The sequence below is a fragment of the Euphorbia lathyris genome, chromosome 6 (genome assembly GCF_963576675.1).
Source record: "Euphorbia lathyris chromosome 6, ddEupLath1.1, whole genome shotgun sequence".
Classification (NCBI taxonomy): Eukaryota; Viridiplantae; Streptophyta; class Magnoliopsida; order Malpighiales; family Euphorbiaceae; genus Euphorbia; species Euphorbia lathyris.
Genome location: NC_088915.1, coordinates 33,502,952 through 33,519,101, shown reverse-complemented (window position 1 = coordinate 33,519,101; position 16,150 = coordinate 33,502,952). Strand labels below are relative to the sequence as shown.

The 16,150-nt window shown below is 35.1% G+C and overlaps 1 protein-coding gene and 1 long non-coding RNA gene across 3 annotated transcripts; one reads left to right on the top strand and one right to left on the bottom strand.

Annotated features, from left to right (window-relative positions):
- The first annotated feature begins 6,512 nt into the window (after positions 1 to 6,512).
- LOC136232472 (uncharacterized) lies at positions 6,513 to 7,492 on the top strand. The gene is made up of 2 exons (XR_010690503.1): positions 6,513 to 7,031; positions 7,114 to 7,492. It is a non-coding gene; the product is annotated as an uncharacterized lncRNA (long non-coding RNA).
- A 1,002-nt stretch (positions 7,493 to 8,494) lies between these two features.
- On the bottom strand, positions 8,495 to 15,767 carry LOC136232471 (pumilio homolog 2-like). Of its 2 annotated transcripts, XM_066021652.1 has the most exons (10): positions 14,393 to 15,767; positions 13,226 to 13,379; positions 11,833 to 13,150; positions 11,598 to 11,739; positions 11,397 to 11,504; positions 10,794 to 11,006; positions 10,538 to 10,648; positions 9,863 to 10,057; positions 9,545 to 9,719; positions 8,495 to 9,000 (listed from the first exon to the last, which is right to left on the bottom strand). In XM_066021652.1, the coding sequence occupies exons 1-10, from the start codon at positions 15,020 to 15,022 to the stop codon at positions 8,963 to 8,965; spliced, it is 3,084 nt and encodes a 1,027-aa protein (XP_065877724.1). In that variant the 5' UTR covers positions 15,023 to 15,767; the 3' UTR covers positions 8,495 to 8,962. The 2 variants fall into 2 exon arrangements, with proteins under 2 accessions (XP_065877724.1, XP_065877723.1); XM_066021651.1 differs by having other exon boundaries at positions 11,833 to 13,379; positions 14,393 to 15,765.
- Positions 15,768 to 16,150: the final 383 nt, after the last annotated feature.

Here is a 16,150-nt window from a genome sequence, read left to right as displayed (position 1 = left end):
CTTTACTTTATGTTTTAATGTATTTTTGGAAATAAATGCATGATTAAAGTGTGAGGAAGGGAGAATAAATTCAACCTTAATGTTTTGCATATATCTCTTAAGCTTTATCATTTTTATTTTATTTTATCGTGATAACAAACTTGCCATGCTTTTGAATTGTTGTTTTGACCTAAAAACTTGTTGATGTGTCGAAGTGATTTTAAATTGATTCTCTAATCTATGTAAACGTTAATAGGTAGAAGTTTCACTTGTTGACAATCACCCATTCTAGCAAGTGCTTATTGAGTAAAGGTTGAAAATTTAAAAACTTTGAATAAGAACTTTAGGCTTTGAGGAGTATAATTGTATCCACTATCAACATTGATCACTTTGTTAGTTGAAAACCGAACATGGAACAAAAGCCATGTTCAGTAAGGATTTGAACCATTCACAAGAGTATTTAAATAGAATGAGATATGCTCAAAATATTCTTTTCGAGAGTCTTACATGCATTATGATACACATTATCTCATTCCACACTTGAAATCGAAACCATAAGCGTCTAATTTAGATTTGAAATGGTAGAAGGCATCTAAGTTTATACCCCTTTGAGTTACTCGAACATATTTTTTGATATTGGCCTAAAACCCTTTTACATCGCGATAGTAAAGCCCCCTTAAAACCAATCATCCATCCCATTTTTTTCATTTAACCACAATACAAGCCACAAACCTCATAAATATCCTTCACACCCATGGAATTATTGTGCTTTGTGTGCATGAATTAGTTATAATGTGTTAAAAATCCAAAACTCTGCCCAAGTAACATGAACAAAAACTCAGAAAATCTGCTGATATCTGTCATAGCTCGGGGAGCTCACCACCACAACTAGTCGAGCTACTCATCCTTCAAACAAAATTTCCTCTTTCAATCAAAACAGCTTGGCGAGCTAAAGTAGCTCGATGAGCAAGAAGCTCAAAATCAGAAATTAAGGTAAAAAGCCAGAAAAAGAAACAAAAACCCAAATAAAAATAGAAAAGGCTTATGCACAACAAGAAAAATCAGGTGCATTTCTAAAATAAAAGAGGGAAATCATCTTATCACCCATCACTCATCTTTTCACACTCATCCTCCATTCAAAGGGACACTACTATGCTCTAAATTGTGTACAAAGTCGACTAGATTGGAGTCGACGAATTCATTGGGCTTTTTGGGATAGACTTTGTGCTCGGAAAGAAGACGGGGACATTGGCTTTCGATAGTTACATTCCTTTAATCTCGCTATGCTGGGTAAGCATGTGTGGAATCTCGCTACTAAACCTGATGCTCTATCATCTAAAATCCTCAAAGCTAAATACTTTCCTAGTGGGGACATTTTTAAGGCTAAACTGGGATCTAACCCGAGCCAAAGTTGGAGGGCATTTGGAACGCGTTGAAACATATCTCATCGGGCTTGCGCTGGAGAGTGGGTAATGGTAGTGAAGTGCGGATTTGGGAGGATCAGTGGTTGCCGGGTGAAGTTCCGGGGATTGTCTTGGCAAATCCTAAGGGAACGGACTTACGACTTGTTCATGATCTGTGGATACCAAGTACGTTATTCTGGAACCTCCCCCTGTTGCGCTCTATCTTCAACCTGAGTGAAATTTCCGAGATTCTGCAGTACCTGGAGGATCCTCTTCAGTGTCAAATAAATTGCGCTGACAGTATGATTGTAAGGGCATTTACAGTGTTCGCTCGGGTTATCGGGCGATTATGGTGAATGCGTACGGGAATGACAATACTGGTGTTCTGAACTTCCCCTTGCTGAAATTGTGGGGATTAAGACTACTCCTTAAGGTGAAGACTTTCCTTTGACGGCTATGCAATGGGTTCCTTCCTCTCTGAGCTAATCTGTTCCTTCGTGGGGTTAATAGGTTGAATACCTATGCATCATGCGGAGAGTACGGGAAGCATGAATTGCATCTCTTTGTTGATTGTGCTTTCGCTCGGGAATGTTGGGAGAGTGCGTGTCTGCCCCTAGCTATTCCTCCTATCGCTTCTCTCCTAGAATGGATCAATTGCCTGCTATTTGAACACGAGCAAAGCTGTGCTGAGAATGCTGGGATGATTTTGTGGGCTGTGTGGCAGCGCAGGAATGAATCAGTTTGGCAGAATATCAGCAAACCGGCTTCAGTTAGTGTTAATATGGCACTAGGCTACCTTGATCAGTTTAAGCAATCCCAGACCATTTTGTCCAGTCCGCATATTACCACTACTGCGAGCAGATGTAATCACGGGATTCGCCCTCCTAACGGCCGTTTGAAGATAAATGTCGATGCTGCAATTTTTACTGATCTGAAATATGTCGGCTGAGGCTTTGTGGGTCGTGACGCAACTGGTTCGGTGGTGGTCTGTTCTTCTAGGCAGGTTCCGGGTCAGGTGGAGGCAATGGTGGCTAAGGCAATCGGTATTAGGGAAGCGCTGTCGTGGCTAATGGCGAATGGAAACCGGTGCTGTTGTGGAAACCAATTGTGAAGTCGCTGCTCTGTTCTTCAAATCTTCCAGGGACGATTTGAGCGATCTGGGAGGTGTTATTGCGGATTGTAGAAGCCCATCGACTCAAATTGGAGGTGTCGAGCTCAACTTTATTTCTAAACAAGCTAATCGAGTCGCTCATAGCCTAACACAGACTACTCGTTTAAACGCTAGTCGTCCTATTTGGGATGAGGCTCCGATATTCTGTTGAAACTTAATCCCGTCTGATGTATTACTTTCCTCTTGATTAATGATATTTTCTCTTTTAAAAAAAATTTATTTTCAAAGAAATCTCTATATAACTAGTTCCATAAGAATTTTAAGTGCTTTATGATCAAATACCAATCAAATTTAATACAGATATAATAGCTTATTTTAAATTCTTTTTTGAAAGAAATCGCTCTAATTAATTAGGTCTCTATGCAGTAAATATATACAAACATATAAAATAAAATTCCAAAAGAATTCTTAATACATTATTGTTATTATATATATATATATGAGGGATCAAGTGAGAACCCTCCCCTAGGTGAGAACTCACCTTAGGTGAGAACCACCCAAAACTACGTAGTTTTGAGTAGGAAAATAAAATAAAAAACGCTGCTACCTAGGGGATTCAAACCTAGGTCTCTTCATCCACACTCCATATTACTTACCACTGAGCCAATTGCTTTTTTTGTTTATAATATCGCGCGCTGCTTAATATACCACTGTCCTTTTAGCTTCCATTGTTTAGTATTTGACGCATGCACTTATTAATATCGATTAAATATGCATAATAATGAATTACGAATAGAAATAAAAGTGCATAATAATGAATTATTAATAGAAAAAAAAATGTGCATAATAATGAATTATTAATAGAAAAAAAATCCAAGAATATACTCTAATTTCTTATTTATTTAATTCCTTTATATTTTTATAATTTATGTTATATAAGAAAATATATTTTTTAAAACATACGTTATAACATATATTTTAACTTTTAAAACACGAACTATGAAGTTTAGAATGTACGACATATTTTTTAGAACATATGTTATGTTTTTTAGAACACGTGTTATGTTTTTTCGAACATGAATTATAAATTATATTATAGAACAAATGAAAAAACGATCCAGATATCTACTGATTTTTTTAGAACATTATACTAAATTTTTGGAACACAAACTATATATTTTTTAAAACAAACGTTAGAACATATATTTTAACTTTTAAAACACGAACTATGAAGTTTAGAACGTACGATATATTTTTTAGAACATACGTTATGTTTTTTAGCATGAGTTATAAATTATATTATAGAACAAATGAAAAAACGATCGAGATATCTACTGATATTTTTAGAACATTATACTTAATTTTTGGCACACAAAATATAAACTTTAGAACATACGTTATATTTTTTAGAACATACGTTATGTTATTTAGAATATGAGTTATAAATTATATTATAGAACAAATGTAAAAATGGTCTATATATCTTTTTTTTTAAACATTATACTTAATTTTTAGAACCCAAATTATAAAATTTAGAACATATGTAACAATATTTAGAACATCGTTCTTAACATTTTAAAATATAAATTACAAGAATATAAATGAATTAAATAAATAAGAAATTAGAGCATGTTCTTAGATTTTTTTCTATTAATAATTCATTATTATGCACATTTCTTTTTTTTCTATTAATAAGTGCATGCATCAAAATTAAACAATAGAAGCTAAAAGGGCAATGGTATATTAATCAGCGCGCGATATAAATTACAAGGAAAGCAATTGGCTCAGTGGTAAGTTGTGTGGAGTGTAAACATAGAGTCTCAGGTTTGACCCCCTCAAGCAGCAGCATTTTTTTAAAATTTTTCTACCCAAAACTACGTAGTTTTGGGTGGTTCACCTAAGGTGAGTTCTCACCTAGGAAAGGGTTCTCACAAGAGCCATCTTCTATATATATATATATATATATTATTTTTTGTGTTTTATCATATGCAAGTTTGTGATTTTCTATAGAAATCTATTGGTAATTCATACAAAAGTGTGATATAATAACAACCTTTTAAAAATAATAAATCATTGATAATTTTTAAATTTTAAATTGTTTAAAAAAAGAAAAAAGTGATGGTGATGATGAAGATCAGAACAAGAAAGAAGAATATTCACTTGTTTGGGAGGGAGTTAATAGAGGTAAGTTAAATGTTTACTTCCTTTAACCTTCAAACTCTAACCTTCAAATTGGAGGTTAATAGAAGTAACGTAAATTTCATTAAATTTTTTTTATCTCTACAGAGTAAATTTAACATTCATTTTCCTGTATATTTAAACTCCCAAATGAAGTTAAACTTTTAACTCTCATTTACATTTTATAAACTCTCAAACAATGTTTAATTTTTAACTTTCATTTTCATCACTTTTTTTTTCATTCCATTGCCTCCTTTAACTCCTTTAACTCTCACTCATTAACCTTTAAATTGCCAAACAAAGGCTAAATGTTTGAATAAGCAGAAGAAATAAGAAAGTGAAAGAAAAGAAGTAGAAAAACATAATATCATGCAAAAGAAAAATTTGTAGAAAAAAAAGGAATAGTATTTGAGAAATATGTATATAAAAAAAGACATGTATTGAAAATGGTTTGGATTTGCATTATAATATCACTTCAAAAAGTGGGGGTAATGGTAATATATTATCTATTGTTTGGAATGAAAAGTCAAAAGCAACACATTTTTTTATATAATTTATCTGATTGCTCGGTTTGAAACTCGTTAGATACTCTTTACGTAGATCTTCTCTCAATTAGAGTTTTTTGTGCTAAAACTTGAATTCGAGATCTCTAATTTAAGCAACTTGAGGTCTTAACTATTCAAACTGGTCTTAATTGGTAGCTAGAAGTAACACAGTAATGAATTTTTTTTCACTTTATTCGTCTTTTTAATGAGATTTTTTTTGTCAGAATAATGCTCCAAATGAGCATTATTCCTTGCAAATAGTCCGGTTAAACATTATTCTCTGAATAGTACTAGTTTAATTAGGTTGAAGTCTTGATGAAATTCTTTGACTTCTTTATATCCCGTGTAATCGAAGCATTAGGCTTGAGTTACGCTTCCTAACTGGGAAGTCGGATGAACTTCATCATATTGCAAGAAAGTTAGATGTCGATTTCCTTGTATTAAAAAAAAACTTTAAAAGAACATAAGATATTGGCATGAAAATAAAGATTGGTGTTAGGCTATGATATTGGGATAAAAGAGATATTGGTTAACCTCTTTTGTTTAAAAAAAATTAAGGAATTTCATCGAATTTCCTTGCATTTTAATTTTGGCAAAAAGCATCCTGAGGCTCCTGATCTTTCATTGTTTGGTGTATTAAGCCTTCGATCTTTTATTTAGATACATTGAACCCCTGATCTTTCACCATTTGGTGCATTAAGCCCTCGATCTTTCATATTGGGTGTATTAGGTCCTTCCATAAATCAATTAATATATAGGTTTATTAAGGGCATGTTTGGTGTGACAACAAATAATGTTCTAAAAATAACAAATTCTAAAATAAAAAATATATTATACAAATTAATAAAAATAATTTAAATAAAAAATAGAAAATTTATTGAACACAATAAAACTTTGTTTTTCGATAATTATGTTCTAAAAATAAAAATAATGTTAAAATTGAAGCACATTTTGTGGAAATAAGAAGGGTAATTTTATCAATAACAAGTAACTACAAACAACTGTTCATGAAAAGAGCTTTTCGTGAAAAGCTCCAAAATGTTGCAGTGTCCAGAGAAAATGCGAAATGCTGCAGTTATATAAACCTAACCAAACATGCCCTTAATAAACCTATATATTAATTGATTTACGGAAGGGCCTAATACACCTATATATGAAAGATCAAGGGCTCAATGTGTCTAAATGAAAGATCGAGGACTTAATACACCAAATGATGAAAGATCAGGGGCTTAATGTGTCTAAATAAAAGATCGAGAGCTTAATGCACCAAACAATGAAAGATCAGAGGCCTCAGGATGCTTTTTGCCTTTAATTTTCATTTTATAAGAATATATTTACATACATAGTAGGAAGTCGGATGTCAACTTGACTTGACCCTATGTTTAGAATAATTTTTAAGGCGGGTGTTTGAAAGCAATAATAAGTGGAGGGTGAAAAGCCCAATCTTGAAGAAAGGAGCCCATTCTACAATTCTATAGATTCCTCTTCTTTAGCCACACCAGACCACAGCTGTCTAGGTGATGAGGCATGGCTGCAATCACTCAATCTTCTCTTGTTTCTTCCATTTCAATTTCCAAATTCAAACCTTTTCTTAAAACCCACAAATTACATCTGCCTTTACTTTCACGTCTTTCCTTATCCACAACAAAATTAAGCATACCCAAAACTAAAACAAAGAAATCCCAAAATTGGATAATCTGCGCTGCGCCTGATGAAGCTTTGCCTTCAGTTTATGTTAAAGGAGATGGAACTGCCACCGTAATTTCCGGTCTTCTCGTCGTAGCCTTCATCGTTTTGTCGGTTCTTACCGTTGGGGTAATTTCTGAACTCACTTGTGTTGTGTTTCAAGATTAGTAACCAAAATTGCAAGTTTAAGAATCTGGTGCTGTAAATGCAGGTAATATATTTAGCAGTGACGGATTTCGTAACAAAGAGGGAGAAAGAAAAGTACGAGAAGGAAGAAACAGCTAAGAAGAAGAAAGCTGGGAAAAAAGGGAAAGTTAGAGCAAGGGCTGGCCCTAAGGGTTTCGGCCAGAAATTTGATCAAGATGACGTTTTTTATGATTAGGATTACGGATCTCTTCATTTTTTTTTTTTTAGAATTACTCTTTAAACAATGTTTGTTTGATATCTATCTATCTCATTCAAATGGTGTATGGGACTTTTATTTTAGAACTAAGCATACTTCTATTAGTTTTGGCTATGATGTGCCAATATATAATACTGAATCAAGAACTACATGGAATATGAAACAATAACCGATATTAGTTCTTGTACATGAATTATTTTGTGTTAGTTTATGAATTATTTATAAACTGGTGAACGAAAAATCTACGATTTGTGAAGTTTGCACTACAATGTTTTGTGAGCCAATCTTACTGTAAAAAAAAAATTGAAATCGGATCTTATATAAAGGTAATGTGCAAATTTCAGATTTTTGAATCGCTTCATTTTCCATTTTGAAGTAAAATTACGACAATGTTTTTTTAAAGTGCATGAGTTTACAAACTATAACCAATTATTGCAAATTTTAAAACTACAAATCCTTATTTGCTAATTTTAAAACCACGAACTGTTTGCAAAAAGGTAAAAACATATGGATTTTTTTTCCTTTTTGTAATTTCCAACATAATTGTTAATTGTCTCGTTCTTTGTAAATTATCTCAAAGATAATCTTTATTTGATTTTATTAATCCAGTCAAAAATTAATTAAATTTTATATTTATTAAAAAAATTAAAATAAAATTTAAAATTTAAAATTTAAACCTAGAGCCGAAGCCGCCCTGATAGGACAGAATGAGTAAGGATAAAGAAGATTGAAGAAAGATGCCATATACAATAAGTCAAAAATTTAGGTAGGGCTCTGTTCTCACAACTTTATATTTTGTTGTAATTTAATCCTGTCTTAATGAATGAAGTGTCCTCAACTGAATACTGTTCTGTACATTTGAAAAATCTTGTTATATCAAGAATGAAACAAAAATATAAAATTCAACCATATAGGATACCTCAAATATTACACAAATTCAATTTGAATTTCTAGACATCGTTTGAAACAAGTAATTTGAAAGACAAAAGTTTATTTGACGGCATCTATAAAACTATATTTATTTTGAAACGTACTTGTTTTCTAATTGAATTCTACTTTTCGTTAAAATTAACTCGTTGAGGACACTCAGAAGTTGAATTCCTTTCAAACAAACAAAGGGTTACATGTATCTAAATTGCTTGAATCACAGATATTTGCACACAACATAATACTAATAGACATGAAAATATAAGAAAATTGTACCTTTTTCATAAGTAGAGAGGAAGAAAAAGAAAAAAGAAAAGTCGAAAATACCGATACATGAAAGAAAAGCTCTAGCCTCAACCTAAAAATCAACAGCTCTCGACAATACCAACATTTGTACAGTAGTCACTAATACTTTACCTCTCAACATTTGCTTATCATTTTTATACACCATTGTATGGTCATTTTATCTCCTCTTGGAGGGGAGGAAGGGTCAGCATCAGCTGTGTTAAAACATCTGAACTGAACCTCACCTTCCTCAACTCTATGTATAACCCTTAGAAACTACACAATGTACACTTTCGCATTACAAAGCAACAACCCCCTTTTTTTTTATTTTTCAATCTGCTCTTGCCTCTCTAAAAAAGATTGGTACAGATACCGTAAGAAAGAAAGAGATGAAGCCTCACACTAGCCTCAGTTAGCTGTACAAACTTTCTTTCCTATTCCCCACCTATGCTGTGTGCATAGACTGTGCTGCAATTCTCCTCTCTGCAAACAATTCAAATCCCACGCACAAATTCAATTTCATTTAGGAGTAACAATATTTCAAGTTAAGCTTTCATCAAACTTGGCATTCACTAATAATAACTCTATACTTTAGCCAAGTATTACCCATATCAAACTTTACACACTTATTGTCTTTGACCATTGCATTCTTCGGTTCAGTAACTCTAAAACAAACAACACCACAAAAATTTTGCACTTCAACAATAAAGACCAACTTGATTAGTGATTACCCTCAGGTTCAATACGGTTTAGCTTCCAATCATTTAAGATTATCAACCCTCCCCAGGCAGTCCAACATCCACCCATTTCAACTCTACCAATAGGTTTTGCTTGGTGGAATTGTAAAACCTTCTAAGTTTGGCGGACATAATGACATGAGAGGAAGACACAAGTAAGAACCACATGAAAACTTGTTCAAGTGTATGAACTACTACCCAAACCTCCCCCCAACTTGAGGGTTCATAACTGACAGCACATTTAGAAACATGTTTCAGCACATTCATACAGAACAAAAGAAAGTGCATACCTCCAGCAGCAACAAGCTTCTCTACACGTGCAACAATATGCTTTCCATAGGTATACTTCTTCAATGCATTCAAATGAACTTTTATTCGCGTAAGGATCAACTCGCGTTGTTGTTCATCACAGGTCTCAAGTACTTTTTGAACGACATAGTTAGCAAACTGATCTTTCATCATCGCCTGCATTTACAACAAAAAGACAGAATATGGATTAATTATCAAATGGCCAAAACTTTAAGGACAGATATTCCATTGACTTTAGATCAGACACAACTTCAAGGTAATTTATTCTAGTTTTTAGGATTTTATAGAAAGTTATAAACCTGAAGTGGCTCATTTTCATCAGTAGTTCCAAGCATCTCATTCACCAGTAACTGTCTTTCTGCAGGACCACTAAACGTTAAACATTTCTCCACAACATTGGAGGCAAACTTCTGCTGACTCATCTGCACTATATTTCCAGCTAACTCCTTAATAATGGCAGATCGTTCATGTGGTTTTCCATGCTCCAGCACATGCTATTAAAACAAATAGAGATTTCAGTTACAATGTCAAGAGAAAAACTTAATCTGGGTGCCTTGCAACTTTATAAACGAGGGTATAATCAATTAAACTCTGTACTTAACAGATTTACAGCTTGAAAGAACATAATTTCAAAGTAAAAGTATGATGTCAAGCAATCTGGCAATCAGTAATGACATGTATTCACTAAAAGCAGACAAACTGTAAGAGAACAGAATCCATCCCAAGTGGAAAAATAAATAATATTTCTGATGAGAATGAATGTTAAGACATGAAACTTTAGACAGGATGGAAAGCAAGCTAAAGAGCGCATTAGAGCCTCAAACTTCAGTCACAGTGGACAGGAGATAATAAGAGTCCTTTTCTTATACCATATTGGATGACAAAACCAGCATTTCAACTTAATACCAATACTTTGCAACAATACCAGCATGCATAAATTAAATTACAAAGTTTTTTCAGAAAAATTTACTGACCTGGACAACATAGTTGCCATATTGATCTTGTGCCAACATGCTAACAGCTCCTAAAATCTCATCCATTACTTTACTTTGGGTATTTGGATCCTTGCAGTGCTCCAATATTCTCTGCCAATATGAGAAGTTAATTTCATTTTGTTTTTTTGTTTTTTTATCTCCGAGATAGTTCAGAAGTTAATTTCATGTTGCACTTTTTTTTATCTCCCAGATAGGTCATTTAATTCTCAAAATGGGCAAACAAAAATTTCTGAACCTGTATCACACGGCACCCATATGGATGGGTGGAGAGAGTCACAACTTGATCAAAGAATGTTGAGACAATAAACTGAATATTATCCTCAGGAACACATTCAATGCACTTCTGAATGACATGGTTCCCATTCTGATCACGTACACATCGCATGACATGACCATCCAGTTCTTCAACCATTTTAATCTTCTGGTCTAGGTCAACAACCTCAATGGCCTGAACAACATAAGCAAGCAACATTTCTATCAGATCTCCAGGAGGAGCAGATATTGTCCTATTCATTCAATCTGATGGGAGTTATACTTACAAAATTTCAAACTTCTCATTTACAAAATCAAAATAAAACAAGAAATGAGCACACACAGTGCAGATAACCTAACAAAAAGGTTTTTACAGCAAGAACCAATGTGAATTCACAAAACATTGTTTTCAAATAAGTTTGACAGCCTACTGCAAGGTAGATGAGAACCAAATTTTTACATGCCTGACGAGTACTAACACTTTTTCTTTCTACAAAACATCTGTTTTTGCTCCATTGATCTAGGATGAAGAAATGAAGTTATAGTAGGCACAACACATTATATGTGATTCAGTAATTAATGGTACCTTCTGGATCACTCGACAGCCGTACATTTGAAGGCTAAGTGTCAAAACATGACCAAATAGCTTGCTCCCCAGTTCTCTTCTCTGTGAAGGAAGTCCATGTTCAAAGAACTGTAACCAAACATATAGTTAGTTTTGCAAATCCACAAACATATATTAAAAAAAAAAAAGACTTGTGTCTACCAACAAATAGAGGTATCAGACCTTCTGAATTACATAATTACCAAACACATCAGTCATCAAAGCAAGAGCTTGGGGCATAATTTCCTGATAAACCATGGTTTTCTCATCAGTTGTGGCTGTCTCGAGTTTTTGTTGAATGAATCTACTTCCGTACTGATCAGCACTGTTCATTGAAGATATCAAACCACAAAACGTGTCAAGGATAAAGTTGGAAACAAAATAAAAAAACATATCAGGATTTCGTTCTAAAAAATACCTGAACTCAACAACATGACTGGCAATTTCTGAAAGTTCAAGGCACTTAGTTTTATTGCTCTTGAACTCTTCCAGAAGTGATGATGCAAAACTTTCATCCAAATTGGATCCTGCATCCAAGTGCCAAGGTCCCATGATTCCCCCTGCTAAATTCCTCAACCCAGAAGGATAACGCATATTCAAGTCACTATGTCTTATTGGACTGCCAGGTCCAACAGGAGAGTTTGGAATAACAGGACTCGCCAAGGGACTTCCAGGATACGACATACCAACGAAGGCAGGATTTCCATAGTAGCCATGATGATTTGAACCACCAGATTTGGCTCCCGTAGGATGGCCATATTGTGATTTCTGAGATGACAAAATAGCCCCAACATAAGCTTTCTGAAGGTCAAGCAAGTTCATGTAAGAACTACCTAAGTAGTTCCTATCCACTGAAGGATCATTAAGTGCAGCAAGCTGCGCAGCAGCATAGTCAGGACTCCTCATGTATTGGAGATACAAAGGATCAACAAAAGGTGCCTGAAGAGCACTTCCAGCCATTGGACTCCCCACTCTTCCAAGATTATGTGACTCGGTTGTATTAGCAGTTAGATTTGCTCCGGACCCCAAACCACCCCCAAGCATTCTCAAGTCGATTCCAGGGACAGCCATACCAGAGGCTGCAGCATTTTCATACAACATTGGTAGACTACCACCGCCAAGTTGGTTAGCCATCATTGAAGCCAGTGCTGGATTTACAGAGTATCCAGTTAATCCGTAGTTTGGAAGTGATGAATTGGAATTATCTAGATGATGATATTGAGAAGGTAGTCCACCTCCGCTACTAAATGCAGAGGTCGGTGATCCTTTCATGTAAGAACTACCAGAAGGAACACCAGGTTTTTGCAGTTCAACCTGCCTATCAGCTAATAAAGACGAGCTATTCAGGTCTGGCCCACTACCATTGCTCTTCCCCAAGTCAGAGTAGGACAACTTTGCAGATTGAGCAGAAGGCATATGCAAATGCCTAGATTCAGTCTTCTTCATGTATGAATTTTGCTTCACATGATTCTGGCCTTGAATACCAAACAGATCAACATCATGTTGGTTTTCTTCATTTATAACACCATTTGTTGACAAATTCATGCCAGATAGAGCAGCTGACAAATCTGCAGAGTCATCCATGCCAGATGAAACACCATTGAATGATTTTGAACCATTAATGCCTCTTTTTTCAGATGCAGAAGGCCTCCCTTGTCCAATGGGAGTAGGGCAAGGACTCGGAGCCCTAGCAACAAGTTGAGGATCAGGAGTCGTACTCCTTGACAAAGAAGAACCTACAACAGCAGCATAACTATATGAGGATGGTGGCCCAATAGTTTGGACAGCAGACGAGCTCTGACCATTTGTACCAGAACGTAAAGTGTCAGCAGAGGTCAGCTCTCGGCGCAAATGAGCAAGCTCAGCCTCAGCTGAGCCTACATTCTCAACATTCTCATTGAAAGAATTTCGGCTTGGAGGCCGAGAAGGGTGTCCTGTCACAGGACTTGAACGTCCCAAGTCATCCTGCACAGATACAACATTCTGAATCACAACACTGCATCACTGGAGTGAAGCACAAATAAAACATAATTACAACAGTATGTCAAACGAGCTTGGAGATTGGAAAGTAGCAAAGAATATCAAAAGTACTCTACATGAAAAGGAAGTCTTCAAAACAAAGCTTGTTCAGCATTGCTAAAATGGATCAGCAAAAAATCCACTAAAGGAACAATAAACGCCAAGCGTATGGCTACAAAGCAAAAAAAAAAAACTAAAATAGCACAAGAATATTGAAGAACAGAATTCTAAAGACTAAGAGAACCACAAAGATTAAAAAAAAAACTCACTTTAATTAAATTAATTTTCCAATAGCAATTAAGCCGTCACTTCATCTTATATTCCCCTTCAATGTGTGTGCGCAAAAAAGTTTGCCAAAGAAAATGAACACTACAGTATGCACTTCAAAGTTATGTCAGGATTCGACACTCAACCTTCAAGAACATCACCATTATGCCTTTCTAAAAAATGTTTTTACTTTCCACCAGTGAGAGCAACTGCTACTTCACCACGGACTAAACCCCATAAGGGAAACAAACACTCTAAGGAGTACAAATGGAAAACAATTATCTATGTGATAAGATCCTTATAAATAAGAACAATATACCCTGCTTAACTTTATGCAAACCATCAACTGCATATAAAATAATGCTAGTCAAGCAGACAAAAGATTCAGTCAAATACCCAGAGGAAACAAGCTAGCATTTTACGATAGGAAAAAATAGTACTGAATTGAAAACAGAGTAAGAGTACTGACTTTCCATAAATAAAGTCTCCTGGCAGCCAAATTTTCAATTGGTTAGTGGAATTTAGAACTTCATATATAAGGTGCCAGTTGTGAATAGGAAGCATAAATAATAACCACGACAGACAAGGAAAATTTGATCATCTGATAATATTGCTAACAGACACCGTGGAAAAAGCATTGACAAATAAAGAAACAGAAAGATAACTTGACTGTTATTGCGGAGACAAATCACCTGAAAGATTTCAGCAAGACTTTTCTGTTTAGTTCCAAGCCCTAATCCCGGTAAACCAATCAGACCATCTACACCCCACTCATTGGAGCCATCATTTTCCTGTTTCCTTGAATCAAATCCTGGTGGATTTGAGAACAAAGATCTCCCACTTCCATTATCAGGCCTATTCACTTTCCTCCTATCTCCAATTCCACCAATGGTTGAACCCCCGCCTGTCAATCTCTGCGCATACCTCCAATCCTCCTTCGAAAGCAGAGGAGGAGGAAGTCTGGGGTTCAAATTGACATTTGTATAGTAATAAGAAGAATAAGCTGGATCAGACCTAAGCTCTTCCTCGGATTCAAGACCATTGCCATTTTTGCCACTCAAGAACTCAGCAAAGGCAGAACCGCCTTTGCCGCCGCCTCCTCCTCCTCCTCCACCACCTAACAAGCCCCCAACTGCACTCAATGAACCCTCGACAGTTGGAGGCGCAGAACCACTTCTGTACAAATTGAGCTCTCTCTCAAGATCATCCGCCTCTTGCCTGCGTTGTTCACGCAGCAATAATCCTAAATCCTTGTCTAAATCATCACCGAATGATCCGTCATTAGTTCCTATCATCGGTCTCCTACCCAATTCAGATAACATATTTCAAAACCTGAAATTTATCATTACCCACTATAACTTATTGAAAGCTGATCAAAACCTAAACCCTAAGACTTTACACCTGAACCCTATGTACACAGCTTGAAGATGATCAAAACTTTTTATCACCTAAACTAGGCCCAAATCCTGAAGTTGAAAAACTGGTACTCTTGTCTTGAACCAAAAGAAAAAGGAATCGAAAGAAAGGTAGTTTCATAAACTTAGTTGTGTGATACAAATAAAAAGGAGTTTGAAGTAGCAGTTATCCATGTAACATCAAAAATGTGAGAGCTAGGGTGTTTGACGCAACAAGAAAAAGAGTGAGTTACATGAAAGAGGAGAGTTTAAAGAGAGGAACAGAAAAGGAAGGAAGTATGTATGTAATTAACGGCTGAGATCAATCTGGCGGCGATTGGTTCTTACAAGAACCCTTAGGGTTTTGTTCCATAACAAAGTGGGATTAAATACGGTTAGATGGGAAGGGAGAGAGAGTAGTGAAAATCTCAATCCTAGCTTTCAGGGGTTTTTTTTTGTTTTTAAATTTTTTCAAAAAAAAAAAAAAAAAGTCCAAATATTTAGGTTAATTGACCATAACATAACCGACTGATGTGAGAAAATGGGAACAAGTAGAAGAAGATAATGATGTTTTGTTTTCCTCGTGTTCCATAATAGGAATCTGCAACTGACACGTCAGCACGTGATAGATTCTCTCTTGCTGCTGCTGTTAATAAAATTAAATTACAGCTAATTAATTACTATCGTTGAACATCTTAACTCTAATTAATTAGTCCCACTTTTACGGATTTTGCCCCTGCGATCTCTTAGATTTATAACCCACTTTCATCAATGCCTGCCTTTGACTATAATTCTACGGTACTACCGCGTATCACTACGCGGTCCAACTGCTAAAAACATTTAATCAGGATTCCATGTTTTTTTATTAGCCTCTCATTTTTATAGGGGCAATATTTACTAGTAGTTGTTTGGCTCTTTCGTAGAAAATTACGGGCGTGCCAGAAAATTATATTATTCTCGAACTATGAAGTGAAATTGAGTGCGCTTTTTAACTTCTAAATATCAAATGATTGTAAGAATTAAAGAGACCGAAAATTCCTAAAGGATTCAATTATC